This window comes from Aulonocara sp. 'chitande type north' Nkhata Bay, linkage group LG3 (genome assembly GCF_057382095.1).
Source record: "Aulonocara sp. 'chitande type north' Nkhata Bay isolate Kocher_YH1m ecotype deep benthic linkage group LG3, A_spYH_male_GT1.1, whole genome shotgun sequence".
Lineage (NCBI taxonomy): Eukaryota > Metazoa > Chordata > Actinopteri > Cichliformes > Cichlidae > Aulonocara > Aulonocara sp. 'chitande type north' Nkhata Bay.
Genome location: NC_141346.1, coordinates 33,371,596 through 33,390,191, shown reverse-complemented (window position 1 = coordinate 33,390,191; position 18,596 = coordinate 33,371,596). Strand labels below are relative to the sequence as shown.

General features: G+C 43.8%; 1 protein-coding gene across 2 annotated transcripts in view; it reads right to left on the bottom strand.

The window, feature by feature from the left end:
- Nucleotides 1-537: 537 nt before the first annotated feature.
- LOC147335243 (actin-binding protein WASF3) overlaps nucleotides 538-18,596 on the bottom strand; it is a 55,473-nt gene continuing 37,414 nt past the window's right edge. Inside the window, exons 3-11 of one of the 2 annotated variants that reach the window (XM_086277100.1) lie at nucleotides 17,904-18,038; nucleotides 12,757-12,910; nucleotides 12,550-12,667; nucleotides 9,201-9,269; nucleotides 8,619-8,663; nucleotides 7,145-7,278; nucleotides 6,339-6,641; nucleotides 5,822-6,234; nucleotides 538-5,497 (exon numbers count right to left, since the gene is read on the bottom strand). In XM_086277100.1, coding sequence (XP_086133226.1) covers nucleotides 5,340-5,497; nucleotides 5,822-6,234; nucleotides 6,339-6,641; nucleotides 7,145-7,278; nucleotides 8,619-8,663; nucleotides 9,201-9,269; nucleotides 12,550-12,667; nucleotides 12,757-12,910; nucleotides 17,904-18,038 — 1,529 coding nt within the window. In that variant the 3' untranslated portion in view covers nucleotides 538-5,339. The remainder of the gene's footprint in view (nucleotides 5,498-5,821; nucleotides 6,235-6,338; nucleotides 6,642-7,144; nucleotides 7,279-8,618; nucleotides 8,664-9,200; nucleotides 9,270-12,549; nucleotides 12,668-12,756; nucleotides 12,911-17,903; nucleotides 18,039-18,596) is intronic. The other variant, XM_086277107.1, reaches the window with a different exon arrangement.

Sequence of the window (18,596 nt, the reverse complement as noted above, 5' to 3'; positions counted from 1 at the left end):
TGTGACTAATGCATAAAACCTAAAACAAAAGTACAGCATACACAGTTTTGTTCACCATTTATTAGCTATAGTTACATGCATACTTGCTTACAGTTGATTTTAGTGTGCAGTACACAGTTTCATTTAGTTTCATTGTCTAGGTTATATTACCCCAATTTTACTTTACAGGCTGCCTTACCAAAAGAAGTCTTTACAACATAGTTCGTTTTTCACATTTTCAACACATAACAAAGTTTTCTTAGAAGCCAGTAGCCATAGATACACAAGGTACGCTTGATATGCGAGGTCTCTGCTTTTGTTGCCAGGACCGGAAAAGCTGTCAGCACATCAAACAATACGGGAAGAAGCAAAATCGTCAAAGTCACAGCTTTACATTCTTAGAAGCTGCAGGGTCACCAGCTACTCCGGGCGAATTTCATGACTGAGTATATCTATGGCTCCAGCACAACAACACGACCATAGAATAAACAATCAGAACAATCAGAGCAATCAGACCACTTTTCTCTAGGTTTTTGCATCCTCCGTTACGATACAACCTTCTTCCTTTTTTTTTTTCTTTAAATTCTAGGTAAATATTGGCCAGGTCTGTTGCAAATCCACTCTCTATCTCTTCATATGTGCTTTTTTTGCTTCAGTAATAATGTCTATAAACGCAGGCCTTGGCACAAATCCTTAAATCTTATTCTAAACATTCAGGGAGAAAACCAAGAACCTGTCCACTCATTGTCCGCCCTTTAGTCCAGTTGTGAATCTCCAGCAGAGTGCAGTTGTTGAGTTAATTGAGTTTATATACAAGAACAAAAAAATTAAAGCTACTTTTGAGCCCTGTCCCTTTTTCAGAATCATGTCGTTATTGGGAATAAACCTGCACAGGTAAAGGTGAAAGTACTGAGCAGTCTGAACAGTCTCAGATACAGACTTAGATTATTACAGCAGGAGATATGGAGGTCGAGATTAGGCCGAATGCTGCTGAACACTTTACATGTGCAAGAGTAATTAGACATTGAAGTTAGTGATTGTACAATTAAACAGCTGTAATGTACAATTTAGACAAATGTGGAGTCCCACCAAGCACCACATGTCCACTGATGTCCCCCCCTTTTTTCTGAGCTAAATATGGCCGGCTAGTCAAAACTGTCATATTTTCAGGCTACTACAATATTGTGCAAAAGTCCTGATCCATCCCTCATCTTTTTGCATTTTGGAAGTAGGTGCAGTACCTTAGTTTCATGCAAACATACATGTAAATACAGCATATAAGGAAAAAACTGAGTTTGTATAATTCTAACAGACTTAAAAGTCAATATTTGGTGTGACAACCTTTATTCTTCAGCACAGCCTGAACTCTTAGACAATATTTCTTGTAATTTCTTTAAGTAGGAGTCGTTCTCCAGGCTTCTTTAGGGACATTCAAAGCTCTCTTTGGATGTTGGCTGTCTTTAGATGATCCCACACAAATTCAACAATATTGAGATCTGAGCTCTGAGAAGGCCAATTCATGACTGATAGCGTTTCATTGAGTGTGTTTTTCTATCCAGTTATGATTTTACTGCATTGGCAGTGTGTTTGGGGTCATTGTCATGTTAAAAATTAAGTTGCTGCCAATTGAATGATTTACCAATGGTACTTTTCTGTGTTCACAATTCACATTAATTTTGACACGATCTCCAAAACCACTGGCTGAGATGCAGCTCCAAACCGTAACACAGCCTCCACCGTGTTTTACAGATGTCTGCAGACTCTGACCTTATTACATCACTCCATCAGACCTGTTGTCACTGATTTTCAGTCCAGTTCTTGTGTAATCTGACATACCTCAGCCTTCCTGACAGCCACCCTTCCACTTCCACTGATTTCTAATGAGGCTTCAGTGAACAGTAGACGGATCATCTGAAGGTTCAGATGCATCTCTCAGGTCTGTTTCAGGTCTTTGTTGGATTTTTTTCCTATTTCTGACTTTTAGACAAAAATACTATTTATCTGTCAATTTTTCTTAGATTCAGCAAGAAAAATTAAAACCATTAAAACTTTGCAACAGGTTGCTAGTTACAAAGTACCTAAAGATACAATTTAAAATTATCTGTAAAGTTATCCTTGAATGAGTCATAGGTCAGTGTTAAGTCTCTGCTCAGGTACAAGGACTGAACTGAAAATGAGTGAAAAAGCAGCCAATGTCAAAGAAAATTCTGAAAGACCTTCACAAAGTCTGGAGAACGGTTACTCAAAATTTACAAGAAAGCCACGCTGCCTGGAAGCAAATATTTAAAAAAAATGAGGTGACTCAAGACTTTTGCACCATACAGCTTAATTCTAACCATGAATCCACGATTATGCACCTTGATTCATGAATCACTTTCCTTCTTAACAGCCTGAAAAAACTATTTTCACCTTTAACTTTTCAAATCTAAAAGTTGTAGAGCAAACCTTTTAATGTAATCTTCCACATGTACACTTGTACTTTTTTTTGGTTAGGTGGGACCGTTGAATATCAGAAACTGTTCAGAGCGCACGTTTTCCTCACAAATTAAAAACCGACTGAAACGCTGTTGGGTTAATATCTCTGCCGCAGTGCTAGCACACGGAGGAGTAGAACTCCACTTCCCACAATGCTTTGCAATTAAAGGTTGCAGCATTAACAACAACAAAGAAATCGATTAACTGAAAAGAAAACTAAAACCAATATTAGAATTTGTCTTTGCAGGATAATGTTTAAAGGTCAATCTGGTAACAATAATAACAAAAGATCACCCTTTACGTGGCTTCTGTGATATACCTGTTTTATCTGGTACCTTCATCCTGGCCTGGACAGTTAGAAAAGCCTAAAATAAATCAAAGTGAACAACTCACTGCAGCACGTTTGAAAAAAGAAAAAGCACATTATAAAAACACTACAGTCCAACCAGCTCATACCGAGGATTAGCCAAACCTATACCGAAAACAGAGAAGAGAGAATATACTGTAGATTACTGCCGCGAGCCTCTTACATTTATGTATTTATAGTCCAGGGGCTGCGTTCACAAAGCCTCCACAGACAGCAGTGCTGACCCAGGGTCGAGTGAAGGAGTGGACATGACCTTTGACCCTTGGGCTTTGTGAGAGCTGCTCCAGCTGTGGTTTAAGTGTGGAAGCGTTTATAATAAGACCAAGAGCACAGCACACAGTCACTGGCTGAAATGTCAGGCTTCACTTTATGAACGAATACAAAAAATACCAAAAACTAATTTCATGATAGTCACTGTTCAGACTGGGCAGATGGGGCTCAATTATTCAATGAGAGGGAAACTCGAACGAGGCTGCTGGCGCTTGTTTTCCCACACCAGCTTCATCCTGGGTGGGTGGAGTCTTTTATCACAGTTTCATCACACTATTCTAACGTTAGAAGGTATGTTTTTAGGAAATGCACTGACCCAACCCCTTTTTTTGTTTTTGAGAGTTTGGCTGTCCAATCACTTTTGTACCCAAAACGTACCTGGAGAGCCAGCTTCCACATTTCTCTGTGTAGTTTCTGCCTGTAAGCTAACGCCAGCGTACTGCGAGCTCATAAACACACCTGTGACATAAAATATTACTCTGAGCATTTCGAATGCTGCTGATCGTGTGTTTGTTTGATATTATGAATAGGACCTCTTTAAAAGAGCTGTATAATCATGTCGAGGAACATTTTCCAGTGGGCTCAAATATGTTAATGCATATTATCTGGCTTTGAGAATAAGATTATCTGCTCATCGGTGGCCCAACAACACTGGAACTGGTTTGTTTACATGTCCCAACTGTAGAAATATCCCACCAGCATAATCTGTATATAAAAGATGGCCCCAGCTAATGGTCTGAAAAGTGAAGCCAACATGAAAGCTGGAGTCTTTCTTCAACCAGCAGGGGGAGACCTCGTGTTGTACATTAATCGATGGGAAACCCCCTAATCTTTCTTCTTCTGTGACTTTACGTGTCGATGTTGCACGTTCTCCCTGTATCATTGTAACAGTCAGGAAGGCCTCACTAACTAACGGTAGGCCCAAAACTCAGAGTGTACAGCATGTACGTCCAACAGCTAACTAGCACTTGTTTATGGCTGTGTAGCTTTGAAATGCTTTCTTAAAAATGTAATTTCATACATCCTTTGTAACTTAATCCAACCCCATTAGTTTTTCCTTAGTACGCTAGTGGCTCAGTCACACTGGAGTAAAAACCTCAGAAGAAAAAAAAGGTGGTTACCTGGTAATTGCATTGGATTTTTTTTGCAATCACCAACAGACTTCAAGTAGATACAGCAACTAACTGGTCGTCCAGAGCTTCAAAATGCTGCACCGCCAACCTTCTGGGCTTTCACCTCGACTGCACAGGTTGCCTGGTGGGAGGCAATCGGTCTCCAAACAAATGCAGACTGACTCGAACACTTGACTCTCAGACTGACTGGCAAAGGTTTGCAAATCACTGTCCTCTAATTTCTAAACACCAGAGAGCACAACTCGTCTATAACGCGTCTCTTTGCAATAGGAGACTCAGCTCAGCTGGTTGCATACTAGTTATATTCCAATATAAAAGCAGGGTTGTTGAGTGCATGTGTCAATGTGACTGAATCATAAACTAACGGTGCTCTCCAGACAAGCGTCTCCAGCTGTACGTCCCTCCGCAGAGCACTTTTATCTCCTGTTAGCTACAGCTACATTAGCCACATCCTGTTAGCATGCATGACAGCTCACTACACAGAGATAATGCTGCTCCTGCTGTCTCACGCTGGTTCAGATGAGCCAAACTCTCAAAAGGTCAGTGTCTCCAAAGGAAGGTGTGCGTGTTTCATAAACAGGCATGACCCAGAAAGCTAGCGAGTTATCTGCTAATAAGCTATTTTTCTTTATTTTCCCTGATTATCCTTACTCGTTTCCATAAATCCTTTCTCAACATTTGGTAGAGGAGTTAAGATTGCACTATAATTAGTTTGTCTTGTGCTATATACCTTGTGTTTTGTAAACACGTCGCCCCCATACTCACTAGGGGCCCACCTGCACACAGAGCCTGTAATATTGCTAATAGAGCGTGTAGGGGAGGGGGAGCTGCTGAGTACTGAGTGTTGTTAAAGGTTAAAAATAAGCAGATGTGGGGCTGAAACAGTGTGTGTGGTTACTGTGCCATACGCCCTGGGTGGCTGGACACAAAAACCTCTCTGGTTTAAGTTCACAAACAGGTGTGTGAGAAATGTATGACTGATATTCTTTTTTAATCAGACTTTTTTAGTTGATGATGAACATTAAAACTAACCAAACCCCTTAAGTTTCAACTTAGCGTCACATTTCTCCCCCTTTAACTCTCCCCGCTTCATCTCTCTATTGTTTTTTCTTCTTTTAGTCGGACCATTCGTTCTCGTCGAGCTCGGAGTCGTCGTCGGACTCGCTGTACTCCACTGCGATACGACGCGACAGGATCGTGGCCACGTCGTTACCAACGGGCTCCCTCTTTGCCTCCTGCTCCCTCTGCTCCTGCACCTTCCTCAGCTGGATACCTGGAGGGGGCAGAGGAAGGGCGGAGTTAACAAAAAAAAGATAATTTCTATTAAGAAATTTAAGTAAATTCTTGGGGGTTTTTTTATAGTGTAAAATCTTTAAAACATTTAAAATTTCTTTATGTGTTTGTTCCACCAAAATCAAACTATTTTGGATGCAAAGGCATTTTTCAGTTATTCAAACTCATCCATCCTGGTAGTTTTTATGAAATAAATTTGTTTGTAAGCAACCAAAATGAAACGTAGCTGTGTTAACTTCCCTGCTCTATGTGGGGGCTAATAATAAAGACCCTGTGCGTCCCTTCCTCATACAGACGCACTCACCTCTACGTATGGCCGCCAACAGGTCGGAGCGGGCGTCGCTCATGGGGATCATCCCCAGCATGGTGGACTTCCTCGTCGAGGGTGCCGCGTCCACAGCTGACTGACCGATAGCGGCGTGCGGGGGTGACGGGTGGGCCTGGTGGCCCAAGGGGGCTCCCGGAGGAGGAGGAGGAGGGGCGGCCGGGGGTGCGCCTGAAGGCGGGTGGGAGGGGGAGGGCACGTAGTTGGCTGGGGGAGGAGGAGGAGAGGGTGAGTAGGGACGGGAGAGGGCGGAAGAGGTCGGGGGGACAGCGGAGGTGGCGGAGGGCGGGGCGTTGGTGGAGTCGAAGGCGGTCTGGGCAGAAGGGATGGTTAGTGGGGGTGGGGGAGGGGCCGGCGGGATGTAGTACTCGGGGATGGTGGAGGGCTGCCCTCTGGTGATGGAAAGAAGTAAATTAAAGATTTTTAATGAGTAGAAACAAACTAAACGCAAACAAAGCCGTAAAACAGATCAAGCAATAACACGCAGAAAACAAACCCGTGTGCGGCGCGGTAGTCCTTAACCGACTGCTGCCTCGGCCCGTTGACTGTCGGATCTCCTCCGGCCTGGACGCCGTGTCCCGAGGGGGTTCGGCCCAGGGATGCCACGTGCCGACCTGTTGCCGCAGCACCGCCCGCTCCCGGGGGCTGGTTGGCCGGCCTCAGGCCCCGATCCAGTGACTGCGTCTGGGCCGCGGCACTGAGGTGATCCCTGGTGTGGTGGTCGGCGGGGTGGGCAGTGCTGGAGGCCTGGGTGGAGGGGTGGTTGGGGCTGGCTGGGTAGGAGTCGGACGCCATTGATCTGTTGGAGAGTTGTAATTGAAAATTAGAGGGCAGGTAGGAAGGAGCAGTGAATCATGATAATAACAGAAATGTTAGATTTTCTATTCCTTGTATTATTTCCTGCTCTGCCACAGCAGTGACTTCAGTCCCTAATGAAAGTCAACCTCATCGTTTCCTCCAACCTGCTGTGACGCAATCCAGGTGCTCTGCACTACATTTGCCAGAAGAGGGCAGCACAGAGCTGTAAACGACACAGTAAGCTGGCACTTCTTAAATCTCTGTATTAAGCAGGTATGTGCTTAAATTATGTGACACTTATAGTGGCTGTGTAACAACGCCAGCTTACTGTGTACTATTTATAGTATATGAATAGTATTTATAGGCTTTAAAGGATGAGAGAAACACTCATCCAATGCCCATCCTCAAACACTGACTGTACACATAAACTAGGACAGGAAACAGGACCTCAGAGACAAACCTCACTTGTAGCTAATGTATGTGTGTGTGCACACGTGTGTTTACCTGCTATCTGGGGACAGTGAGCCTTCAGAGGACATGCCGTGGTAAGGGGAGGGGGCGAGCCTGGCGTCTGGTCTGAACTCTTTGTCGTAGGCCAGGACGTTCCACTCCTGGCGTCGGTTACGAGCTTTACGCACCTTCAAGGTTAAACCGGGAGAAACAGACACGTTACACTGCAGTTACAGGTAAAATTATATATGTATATAATTATAGTAATGGAGTTTAGAAAGATTAAGCTGCTGTATTACATCTTTCTCCTGCAATCCTTTCACAGTCACTACCTTTAGAGCGGAGCATTAGAACAGCTGTACCTGTATTGCACCCTACTAATAGAAAATAGATTTTTACTGCCTCTACTCCAGTAGCAGCATTTACTAGAGATGCCTTTTAAAATGATTAAGAGCTCTCCACACTAACAATGTGGTCTCTGCTCTTTTTATTCCACTTTTATTAAGTATTTTACCAGCAAATTCACTTTTCTTTGGCTCTAAGCAGCTTTGTGATTTATTTTCTTCTTCATCAGTTCTTGATGTTACTGATGCAGTTAGGATGACTGTATAGGACCAGCTCAGATAATACATCTGCTAAAGTGCAGAATCAGTGTAAATGAAGGAGGAAGGTCAGATTACTCTTAGTAAGCCAGTAAATTTGAATTAAAGCGATTTTTCATGGGTGTCAACGATGGAAATCAAAGCTAAACTGAAAGAAACACAATATTCCCACAAACGTCGGGGAGCCCGGAGTCATTTGGGGTCTAAGGAGGAGGAGATATGTAAGAAAAGACTGATGTTTAAGGACAGTAACGTGCTTTGAAATGTGCAAGTGTTTACTCAGTTCCAAAAAAAGCACATAGAAAACCTGCCTCCAAACCAGCTGATTATTACAAACAGATTAAGCGTGACTGCTAACTTGACCCCTTTGATCTACAAACTGATAACACCGTGTATTCTGACAGCTTCCTATCAGAAGCAGCATTAACGTTTTTCAGCAGTTTGAGCTACAGTAACTCGTCTGTTGGATCGGACCACACGGGCCAGCCTTAGCTCCCCAATCATCAGTGAGCCTTGGACGTTCATGACCCTGTCACTGACCACTGCAGGCCAGGAACAACCCACAGCATCTGCGGTTTGGAGATGCTCTGATCCGGTTGTCTCGCCGTCACAACTTGGCCTTTGGTAAACTCACTCTAGTCCTTATGCTTGCCCATTTTTCCTGCTTCTTACTCATCAACTTTGAGGATAAACTGTTCATCTTCTCTCTAATATATCCCGCCCACTAAGAGCTGCAACGATGGAGAGATAATCAGTGTTGTTCACTTCACCTGTCAAAACTATGATCTGCTTTATACTCTGTTAAAAACTGTTCATTAAATGATTGTATAGAGGATTTAACCGCTTGCTTTACTCTTGTTTCAGAGGAACGTTGATAACTCTAATTAAATGACCATTAATAATAAACTTAGTAAGTGATTACTGACCTTCTTCACTTCTCTGCTCGGGTCTTCAACCTGCCTCTGCTGCTCCTACGAGTGACACACAGACACACAGAGGAGCAGAGGGAAACTCAGCTGTTGGCTATTTATTTATTTACTGTGTAAAGGGAAATATAAAAAAGCTCAACCCCATCACCAGCTCCTTCACCACGGGGTAAATTCACACTGACCCAGCCCCCAACACACACACACACACACACACACAGTGTAAGCACCACCCAGTCACTATTCGACAACACCAAAAACACCGGTACAGATGACAGAGCCAAAACTTGTGGGAGCACAGGACAGCAACCAAACCAAACACGGAGGGTTAGCAAGACGGTGAGGTGTTAAGCTGAGGTGACATTAAACACACACACAGACAAACAGGAGGGAGTGTGTGTGTGCTGGCATTTACTTAGTACTTTCATGTGTATCAGCGTGTCTCAATGGTGTTAGGACATGTCTGCTTTGATAGGTGAGTCTGTAATGTGTGCTAGTGGGATGTGTGGGGAGGAAGTGGAGGGAGGGGAAGTGGGGGGGCAGAACGGGGGCAGGTTAGGTTAGGGGTCGGGGTTGTCTTACAGAGATGGACAGGGGGCTCCTGGGTTGGGCCTGTCTGGAGTGGGGCCTGTCAGGGTGGGCCGGACAGCCCTATGGAAACATGGGAGAAAGACAAGCTGGTGCGTTAGACTGAGCAGAGGAGGCGGAGGAGGAGGGGGTGGGGGGTGTCTTCAAAGGCCAGGAAACTAAAGATAGAGAGAAACGAAGGAGGAGGAGCTGTGGGAGGAAAGGATAGAGGTGGAGGAGCCATCCTCCTGCAGCTTGCTCGGGCTCTCAGACCTGTTGAGTAACAGCTGAAGCTGCGTTGTTTCGGAGGTGGGAGGGGGGGGGGGGGAAGGTTCTGCATGGTTTCCAGGTCGAAGGGAGGGAACAGAAAAATGTGAGCAGCATTAAATTCAACAGAAATATTGACCGAACTGCAGCAAACACATGCAGCAGCAGCTGTTGAGCGGTTACAATCACCAACAAAGGAAGAGAGCGCCAAAGGAAGTGTGAAGGGGAACACCACCGAAGCTCAGCTCTGAAATACTCGTAGCTCAGTTCCTATTAGTTTGAATGGATTAATAAACGAGAGCAATGGTGGTGTGCTGGAGCTCCTTTCAGTGCTCCAGGTTATTGGTGTTCACGTAGACCAGCGCACAGACCTGCAAACTGAATGCACTACTTTAAAACAGCAGGACACAGTTCAGTTAAATCCAGCAGGAAGTGAGCGTACAGTAGTGTGCTAAAGACTTGAGTCACCTCTGGTTTCTTTACATTTTTGTAGGAAAATGGCAAATATTCTTATTCTTCAGCACAGTCAGAACTCTCTTATGGAAGCGTTCTTGCAATTCCTTTAAGCAGTCTTTGGGAATAGTTCTGCGGGCTTCTTCAAGGACATTTAAAGCTCGTCTTTGGATGTTTCTGAATTTAGATGATCCCAAACTGCTTTAATAAAATTGATGTCCGGGCCCTGGGGAGGCCAATCCATAACTGATATTGTTCCACTGTGTGTTTTTCTATCCAATCAGATGTTTGCTGGATGGTATTGGACCTTATGGTACTTTTTTGCATTCATAATTCCATCGATTTTGACAAGATCTCCAAAAACACTGCAGCTCTAAACCACGACAGAGCCTCCAGGATTTGAATCAAAACTTTCAAATTCAGATTCATCACTCCATCAGATCTGTTGTCACTGATTTTGGGTCCAGTTCTTGTGTAATCTGGCATACCTCAGCCCACACACAGCCACCCTTCCACTGAGACCATTTCTGATGAGGCTTCAGTGAACAGTATATGAGTTGAAGGCCCAGATGTACTGTATCTCTCAGGGCCGTGTCAGGTCTTCGCTGGATTTTTTCCCTGGCTCTAAAAGACATGACTTTCAAGCAGAAACGCCTACGGAGGAGGCTACAAATGTGGCCTCCTCCTGAGGCCACATTTGTAGACCGATTACGTCACAGCGACACGATGAAGACTGTCCAAATTCGTAGACTCCTCCGAATCCGGCCGACAAATACGTCCTCCTTTTCCCCAGATTTGAAGAATGGGCCGGGTGTGTCCTTCGTGGCCCACCATATCCCAGAATTCATAGCGCGGCCCAGCCAATTCCAGTTTCCAAACAATGGCGGCCGCTACTAAGTTTTTAATATTACTGTTATTAATCTTTCTGGGTCACAAAATAAACTTTTAACATATTTTAGGCAAGAAAGTAGCTGTGTAAACTTCAAATATCTGCTCGGTTTATCAAGACATCGCATATTTGCAAAAGCGCTCCGATGTTTTCGGAGACGTCCGTTACCCACCAGCTCGATAGCTAGCTGGGGGTTCAATGTCACTCGAGCCGGTGAGAACAGCGGACTCCCGGCTTCATCGCTTTCAGACCCCCGCCGTCTTTCACTACTCAGGTTAAACATGATATATAAGTCACTCAGATAACTTAAAAACGTTATTGTTTAGCTTTTTCAGTGTTTTACTTGTTGGGGAGTAAATCGTTTTGGTTGAGATTAAAGTTATTAGATTAAATTAAATAAAAGTTGATTAATCCCTCGGGTGGTTTTCACACAGCTGAATAAACATCAAACAGAAAACTGATTAAACAGAAGTGTGAGACGGTCGTGTCCTGTTATATTTTAGATAGCAAGGAGCAGAGAGCTGAGTTTACTGGACTCCACCGAGACAGCGGTGACGCAGATTTGAAGGCTGGACCGTCCCATTTCACAGCCTCGCACTTCCAGCCTTCTCGGTCTTCAAAGGACCCGGCCCACGTAGACCGCGAAGGCCGGGTCCTCCGAAGGACGTGGCCTAGGTTTTGGGACACAGCTTCAGATGCGGTTCATCTGCTATAGATATATATTTTTAGACTCGCCACTTCTTCTTCTTCTTTCCACTTGTCAAGTTTCCTCAAACTTTTTAAGGGACACACTGCACACAATATGAGAGGACGAGGTGAAACAGCTATTAGCCACGGTCTTGCTGATTAATGCTAAAACACTTTTTGAGTTAGGTGCCTTTTCTGTTCTTGAATGATTCATAGGTCAGGGTTCAGTGGTCTAGCACAGCGGTCCCCAACCCCTGGGCCTCGGACCGGTACCGGTCCGTGAGTCGTTTGGTACCGGGCCGCGAGAGTTGAGGCTCAGGTGTGAATGTATGGTTTTCAGGGTTTTTATCGGTTTTCAGTGTTATTTTGTTATCGTTTGTACCGTTAACTTGGTTTTCCTGGGTCTTTTCACGTGTGTTATGAATAAATCTTATTTTTTTCGGTACCGGTACTAGTTTTATTTTGTTGTATTTATCCGCGACACCTTAAAGGCCGGTCCGTGAAAATATTGTCGGGCATAAACCGGTCCGTGGCGCAAAAAAGGTTGGAGACCGCTGGTCTAACAAACAAAATCCTCTAAAAATGGTCAGGTTCCACGACTGGACTGAAAATGAGTGAAAAAGCAGACAATGTCCAAAGAAGAACTCTGAAAGACCTTCAGAAAGCCTGGAGAACTATTACTCAAGAGCACTTAAAGGTCTGGCTGCTTGGAAGAAAAATATAAAGCAATGAGTGGTGTCTCAAGAGTTTTACACTGTATGTAACTACAGCCAAATACAACGTTCGTATAAGTTCTCCCTCGATCACGTTGTTGTCTCTGGATAACCGGCCTGCTCAGCTGCTGCTGCATCGATAGCCGATTAAACAACCAAGCAAAGCTAAATGGAGAGTACAGTCAGAGAGAAATGAAACTGAAATAACAGCATAGATGGCACCACCGGGCAGGAAAATAAAAATTCGCAAAATAAAGCAGAAGATGAATTTCTTTAACCGTTTCCAGACCACGGTGACGTACACCCAAACATACAGCGCACGCTCACAAACACTCGTTCGGCGCACACATCGTACCTTCTGCCGTCTCTTCTCTTTGCGCTTGTCCTCAGTGGCCTGCAGCATCTTTTCCTTCCACAGGTTGAAGAAGTAGGAGGGGTCGGTGTAAAACTTCAGGGCGTCCTTCTTGTCATCCCTGCGAGGAGGAGGAAGTGAAACTAAGAAAAAAAAAAACAGCGGAGCTTGGTAAATTATCAATACTGGCAGAGAGGCTAAAAGACTGACCTATAGGGGGTGAGAATATTAAGTGGTGGAGGTTTGTCGCAGCGGTGGTACATCTCCACCACAGGGTTGGGCACAGAGGTCCTCGACACCACCTGCTGGTCCTGAATGGTACTGCTCTTAAAGGCCTTTCTCATGTTGATGTCCTGCAGAGAAACTGGAAACAGAGAAGGAGGACAGCATTAAATTATGATAAGCAAACAGAATGAAAAACAACAACACGGCGATTAAGCCGGCAGAGTCACAAACACTGGTGTTTGACATCATAATCCCCCAAAACAGCCGGTTTCAGCCACTAATTCCTTCATATGCATCACTCTCCTCTACCCTCGATTTTTTTTTAACGCATGAATCAAAGCCAGGATTTGTGGCATTAAGAGAAAAAGAGCCTAATCTCTTGTTAGGGCTCTTAGAAAAAATTAGCACAAGTTTAGCAGATTTTTAATGCCAATTAATTCAAGCTTCAGTCTGATGGAGTGACCAAAGAAAACATCAACCTGGAAAATAAACTTTTTAAAATCTAGTTTAAGGACAATTACGGACAATCCGAGTGAAAAATAAAAACAGATAATCATCAGAAAATAATAATTTTCCTCTTTTTTTTTTAGCTTCCTACAGTGGAGTTAATCAATCTTGTGTCACTGCTCACAGATAAAATGCATCTAATCACTTCCCATTTATCATACCCACTACACCATTACATCACACGTCACATGCTCTGGGCTGAATGACAGCGTGCGTCTGCTGGAGTTCTTCATTAAATAAAGATGATCTGCTTTTTTATGAAGTCTAGACTCTATAAATATGCAAACATCTGCCGTTCTCAATGCGTGTGCAGCTTCTGATTGGCCAATATGTTTTTCTACCAGCCACCAGGGGGCTCTGCTTATTCCAGGAGTCCTTTAAACACCGGACACGTGAGATTTGTGTTTCATATTTTAAACCTTTAAAACCTGAATCATGAAACAACTGCTAGAAAATTCAAATTTTTGAAAATGACAATAAAATAAAAAAATAAATTAAATATTAATTTGCATACACGAGTTTTAGTTTGTATCGTATTTGCTACATTCAGTATTTTATTTTTCAGTTTATTGCTTAAAATGTTTTGTGCAATTTATTTATGTAAAAAAAAAATCACAATGATGATGTTCAAGTCTGAGAAACTGGGGGTATTAAATATGATATGATAGCGAAATCCCCCTTTTTGTCAGTGTAAAGAAGTTTAACAACACATTTAAACCCTGAGATGTCTTAATACAAGATAAGACAAATTTCAACAACACGTCTCAGTTTTTCTACATGACAAATGTGTAAAATTACAGAAAGATTTTCTTTAATAGTAAAAAAACAGGAACTTTGCCCATGTCCTCATTTTAGGTTTGGGACTGGTGTCGGCTCCTGGGCTCATGTACTAATGAGAAGTGAAGAAGTGAAAGAACTGAAAAAAGGGGGAACTAGGGTGGGGCACGAAAATGAGAACAAACAGCTTGTAGAACTGGGGGGGTCATATATGGACAAGACCCGGAAGAGGCGTGTTTGGAGGCGTGGTCCCGCTCCTGAAATTCACATAATTTATCTTCAATTACTTAACTAAATGGCTGTGGGGGAGGTCTTTGTCAGCAGGAAAAGCCGTAGAATTTATAAAAAGAAAATTTCAAAGTCCGCAAATTTTTTCCAAAACACATCAGCAGGCTGCTGGGACAACTCTGGCCATTCACACCGAATTTGGACGAATTTCCTGTATTTGTTTGACTAATTTATAACTCTGATAAGTGGAAGAGAATGGATGGATGAAGAATCTGTATTTTGTTTCTCTTGCCTTAAAACATACGCAGGAAATAAGGGGTTAGCAACTAATCAAAGAAAATAATAATACTAATATTAATAATAATACTAGCCATCAGCCTCTTGGTAGATGCACATGTAGTATAAATGTGAAAATCCTAGCAGTTGACCTCTGATTGTGAGGTCAAGCTCGCCAGGATTTGAACTCGTCCCAGAATGTTAGCAAGTCGTCTCGTTCTTAAGTTACCGCAATCACAAACTTGGGTGTCCACCCGCCCACCAGCCCAGCAGGGTGCCGCCAAAACCCCGTCAGTATACAAACTGTTGCACTTCACTTTAACCTCATCGTTTCGACCTTTCCGTCGACAAATAAAACGGCACATGCTGCTCAAGCAGGAGCCATAACACACTCAGAGCAGCTATTGACCCTCAATGGTAACTTTACACACGCAGCTCTGACCTTGTTGAGATTTATGGGTTTATCGGTCGTTGAAAAGCGGCGTGGTAAATGTTTGCTACGATTCTGCAACCTATAGACGATCATTTTAGAAGTAAAACGGATAAACGGATCAAATACACGCACATCGTGTGCATATCGACTGATACAGAACATACAGCTTAAATGGTGTTTGAACTCGAACGCATACATACGCATGCACAAATAATAGGACAGCAGGGTCAGATTAGACTTGGAGCTTGTTGCATCAGCTTAACAAGCATCGCACACACACACACGCATGCAAACTGTGGCTGCACAACAACAGGAGGCTGGGCGGTGTGTTAAGTGTCAGAACGTGACACGTATGTGTGTCAATCCTGTGAGAGATTTATCACCGCTGCAGTGCTATCCAGGATCTAGCAGATGGCTAAACACACACACACACACACACACACACACACACACACACACACACACACACACACAGAGACGATCAGGGCGTGATCAGTGTCCTATACGATCAGTTTAAACCACGTCAGTGTCACACACGCTCCTGTCATTAGCTCTGTGCATGTCTGTGTTTGTATGGACACATTTTATTACTGAAAAATCTATGGTTAGCTTAAAAATCCGCCTGCAGACACCAAAGGGCGACTGGCCGTTTGATCTGTGTGTGTGTGCAGTCAGAGCACACTCCTGTCTGTTTGATCATTCCTCCCTAAGCTTCCTTCCCTACGGCCAAATGAATAATCCACAAAACTCGCAGCTAATGCAACTTTCATTCAGACACATCTTCAAAGAGACCTCGCTCTCTCTGCTCTTCTTCTCCTTCTCCTCTTTCTCCTCTCCGGCCCTTTTTAACACTCACCTCCCTCTCTGCACATACACATGCATAAACTGTGTTTAACACCATTAATAACCACATTCGTGTAATGCACACACTGATTAAGGAACTCTGCACTGACCTAACCTCTGAATTTAGAGTTATTTGGATTTATGTGAACAATTTATAATCACTTTACTGTCTGGAGGGACGTGCTGCTTCCTGTAGGCTCCTTCCCCCTTTTTTCTCTTTTCTTCCATCCTTCCTTATTTCCTACCTCCCTTCATTCCTTTTTGACCTTAGATCATCTTTCTTTGCTTTCTCTTTGCTTTCATTTCTTCCTCACTTCCTTCTCGCAATCCTTCTTTCCTTCCTCCTTCCATCTCTTCTCTCCTCCTTTCCTTTCTTCATGTACGGAAGAAAAAAGGGTGGTGCACAAAAGAAGCAATGAAGAAGAGGAAGCGAGGAATCAGAAAGGAGGTGGAAAAATGAGTAGTGGGACATGATGAGACAGAAAACAAATTTGAGTGAATGTGTGGAAAAGGAAACGAAGGAATTAAAGGACTGAGAAATGGTTTGTGTGGAGGAGGAAGAGGAGGAGGAAGAGGTAAAAAGAGACAGAAAGAGACGAGAGAGAGAGAGGGTGGAAAAGTGTGAGGAGGCGAGCAGGAGGAGGAGGAGGCGAGATAAGGGGAGGGAAGGATAAGACAGAAGACTGCTGAGCTTTTCCTTTTTATCCTCGTCTGTGCTGCTCTCTCTGACGCTGTCTGAGGCCGGCGTGCTGCAGAATGACTCGGCAGTATCAGCACAGACAGAGAGAGACGCACAGAGCTACAGACGAAAAATATATATCCAGACAAACGGGAGGAAGAGGAGAAAGAGGAAAAGGGAGGAGTAAGGTGGGGAAAGACTGAGGGGAGGAGGAAGAGAAACAAAGAAACAGGAAATTGGAACCAGAGGAGAGGAGAGGGTATTAGGGGAAGAACAGGAGTCTAGGATAGCGGGGAGACACAGTGGGGAAAGAAAACAAGGAAAACAGAAGAAAAGAAAGGGGGATGAGGGCTTCTCAGAGAGTGACGAGGAGGAGAGAACAGGAAAGGCAGGAAAAGGATAAAAGGAGAGAAAATTGAGCCAAATCAAAAGGAACAGAGAGGCCGACATGAGAGGATGGAGGAAGAAAAGATGAGACAAAAAAGGTTAGAGGCACAGGAGGATAAATAAACGTCTGAGAGAGATCAAAGATTTTAAAAAAAGAACATACACACAGAACTCCGTGTGTGTGTGTGTGTGTGTGTGTGTGTGTGTGTGTGTGTGTGTGTGTGTGTGTGTGTGTGTGTGTGTGTAGGCCTATCAATTACTGCATTAAGAGAATTGACCTTCAGAGACAGACTGAAGCTTAATGATGGAGATAAAGATCCTGACTCACACTGTGCAAACAGCAAACACACACATATTAGTCATAACAGCAGCTCACATAAACACTTGTACACTCATAGAAATAGTCGGTGCTCTCTAACAACACAATTAATAATCCATAGTGCCGGGGACACACACACACACACACACGCACACACGCACACACACACACACAGGTTAAAAGCTTTGCAGAGATGCGTTTATCTCAGAGTGTTTACTCCAACACAAACATGAGGCGGACAGACACAAAGAAAGTGAAACAGCTTGTTGACACGCACCAAGCAGATGGCCTTCTACCTTTGCGAGGACTCACAGATGCCTCGGTTTATCCCGACCAACCCTGAGCCGAGGATTAACTCGAGCTCCAAAAGTCGAGTCCTAACGGCTACTCTGAGGTGAGACTCAGCCACACCTTCACTCACTCACAGGACCTCAAACGCACACTCAAACACCCACACAGGGCATAATATAAGAGCCTAGAGACCCCTCATCAATAAATCATCAGCACAGCCATTAAAATGCTGCACACACAAACACACACCCACGCTAGTCCTAATAGCAGTTCACATAAACACGTGTACACTCATAGAAACAGTCAGTGCTCTCTAACAGCACAATTAATAATCTATAGTGCTGCAAACACACACACAAAGAGAATAAAAACACACATCCTCACACACACACCTTCCTCCACAGTGGAGTCGAGCTGGGTGACTTTCACAGCCAGCTGGTCCACCCTCTCCTGCAGGCTGCTCATCCTCAGGTAGAAGCTGTTGGCTTCGTTAAACAGTTCCCCGAAAATGTCCTCAGCATGACGACCTGTACAGAGGGAGAGAAACACACAAACACACACACACACACAGTCAGATTCGCCACTTTAATATCTTTCATCCAGGGATATTTAACAGGCTACATTCACACTTCCATGTTGGCCAGCTGAACTCTGCCTCACACCGCAGGAATAAAACATGCAGCGAGAATTAAATCAGCTGGGAGAATCAGACTGTCTGGAAAAGCAGAGCAAGCTGACACAATTAAAGACGTTCAGAGTTACTTCAGGTTTCCGTCCAAAAAGGACAAAAGAAAGTGTGATAACAGAAGGTCTACATGTATACAGTGGTCCCTCGCTATAATGCGGTTCACATTTCGCGCCCTTGCTGTTTCGCAGATTTTTTGGGGGTGCAATTTTGCTTTTTTGTGTTCTGCATCCTGATTGGCTGTAGACCACTGTCAATCAATCTCGTGCTGTGTCTCCTGTACAGTACAGAATGTGTTCAGCTGCCAACTTTACATAAATCTTCGATCGCTAGCAGTGTGACTCTGAAGTGCTGCACTGTATATTTGAAAGTTTTCTCCCCAACAAACACAACAATGTTG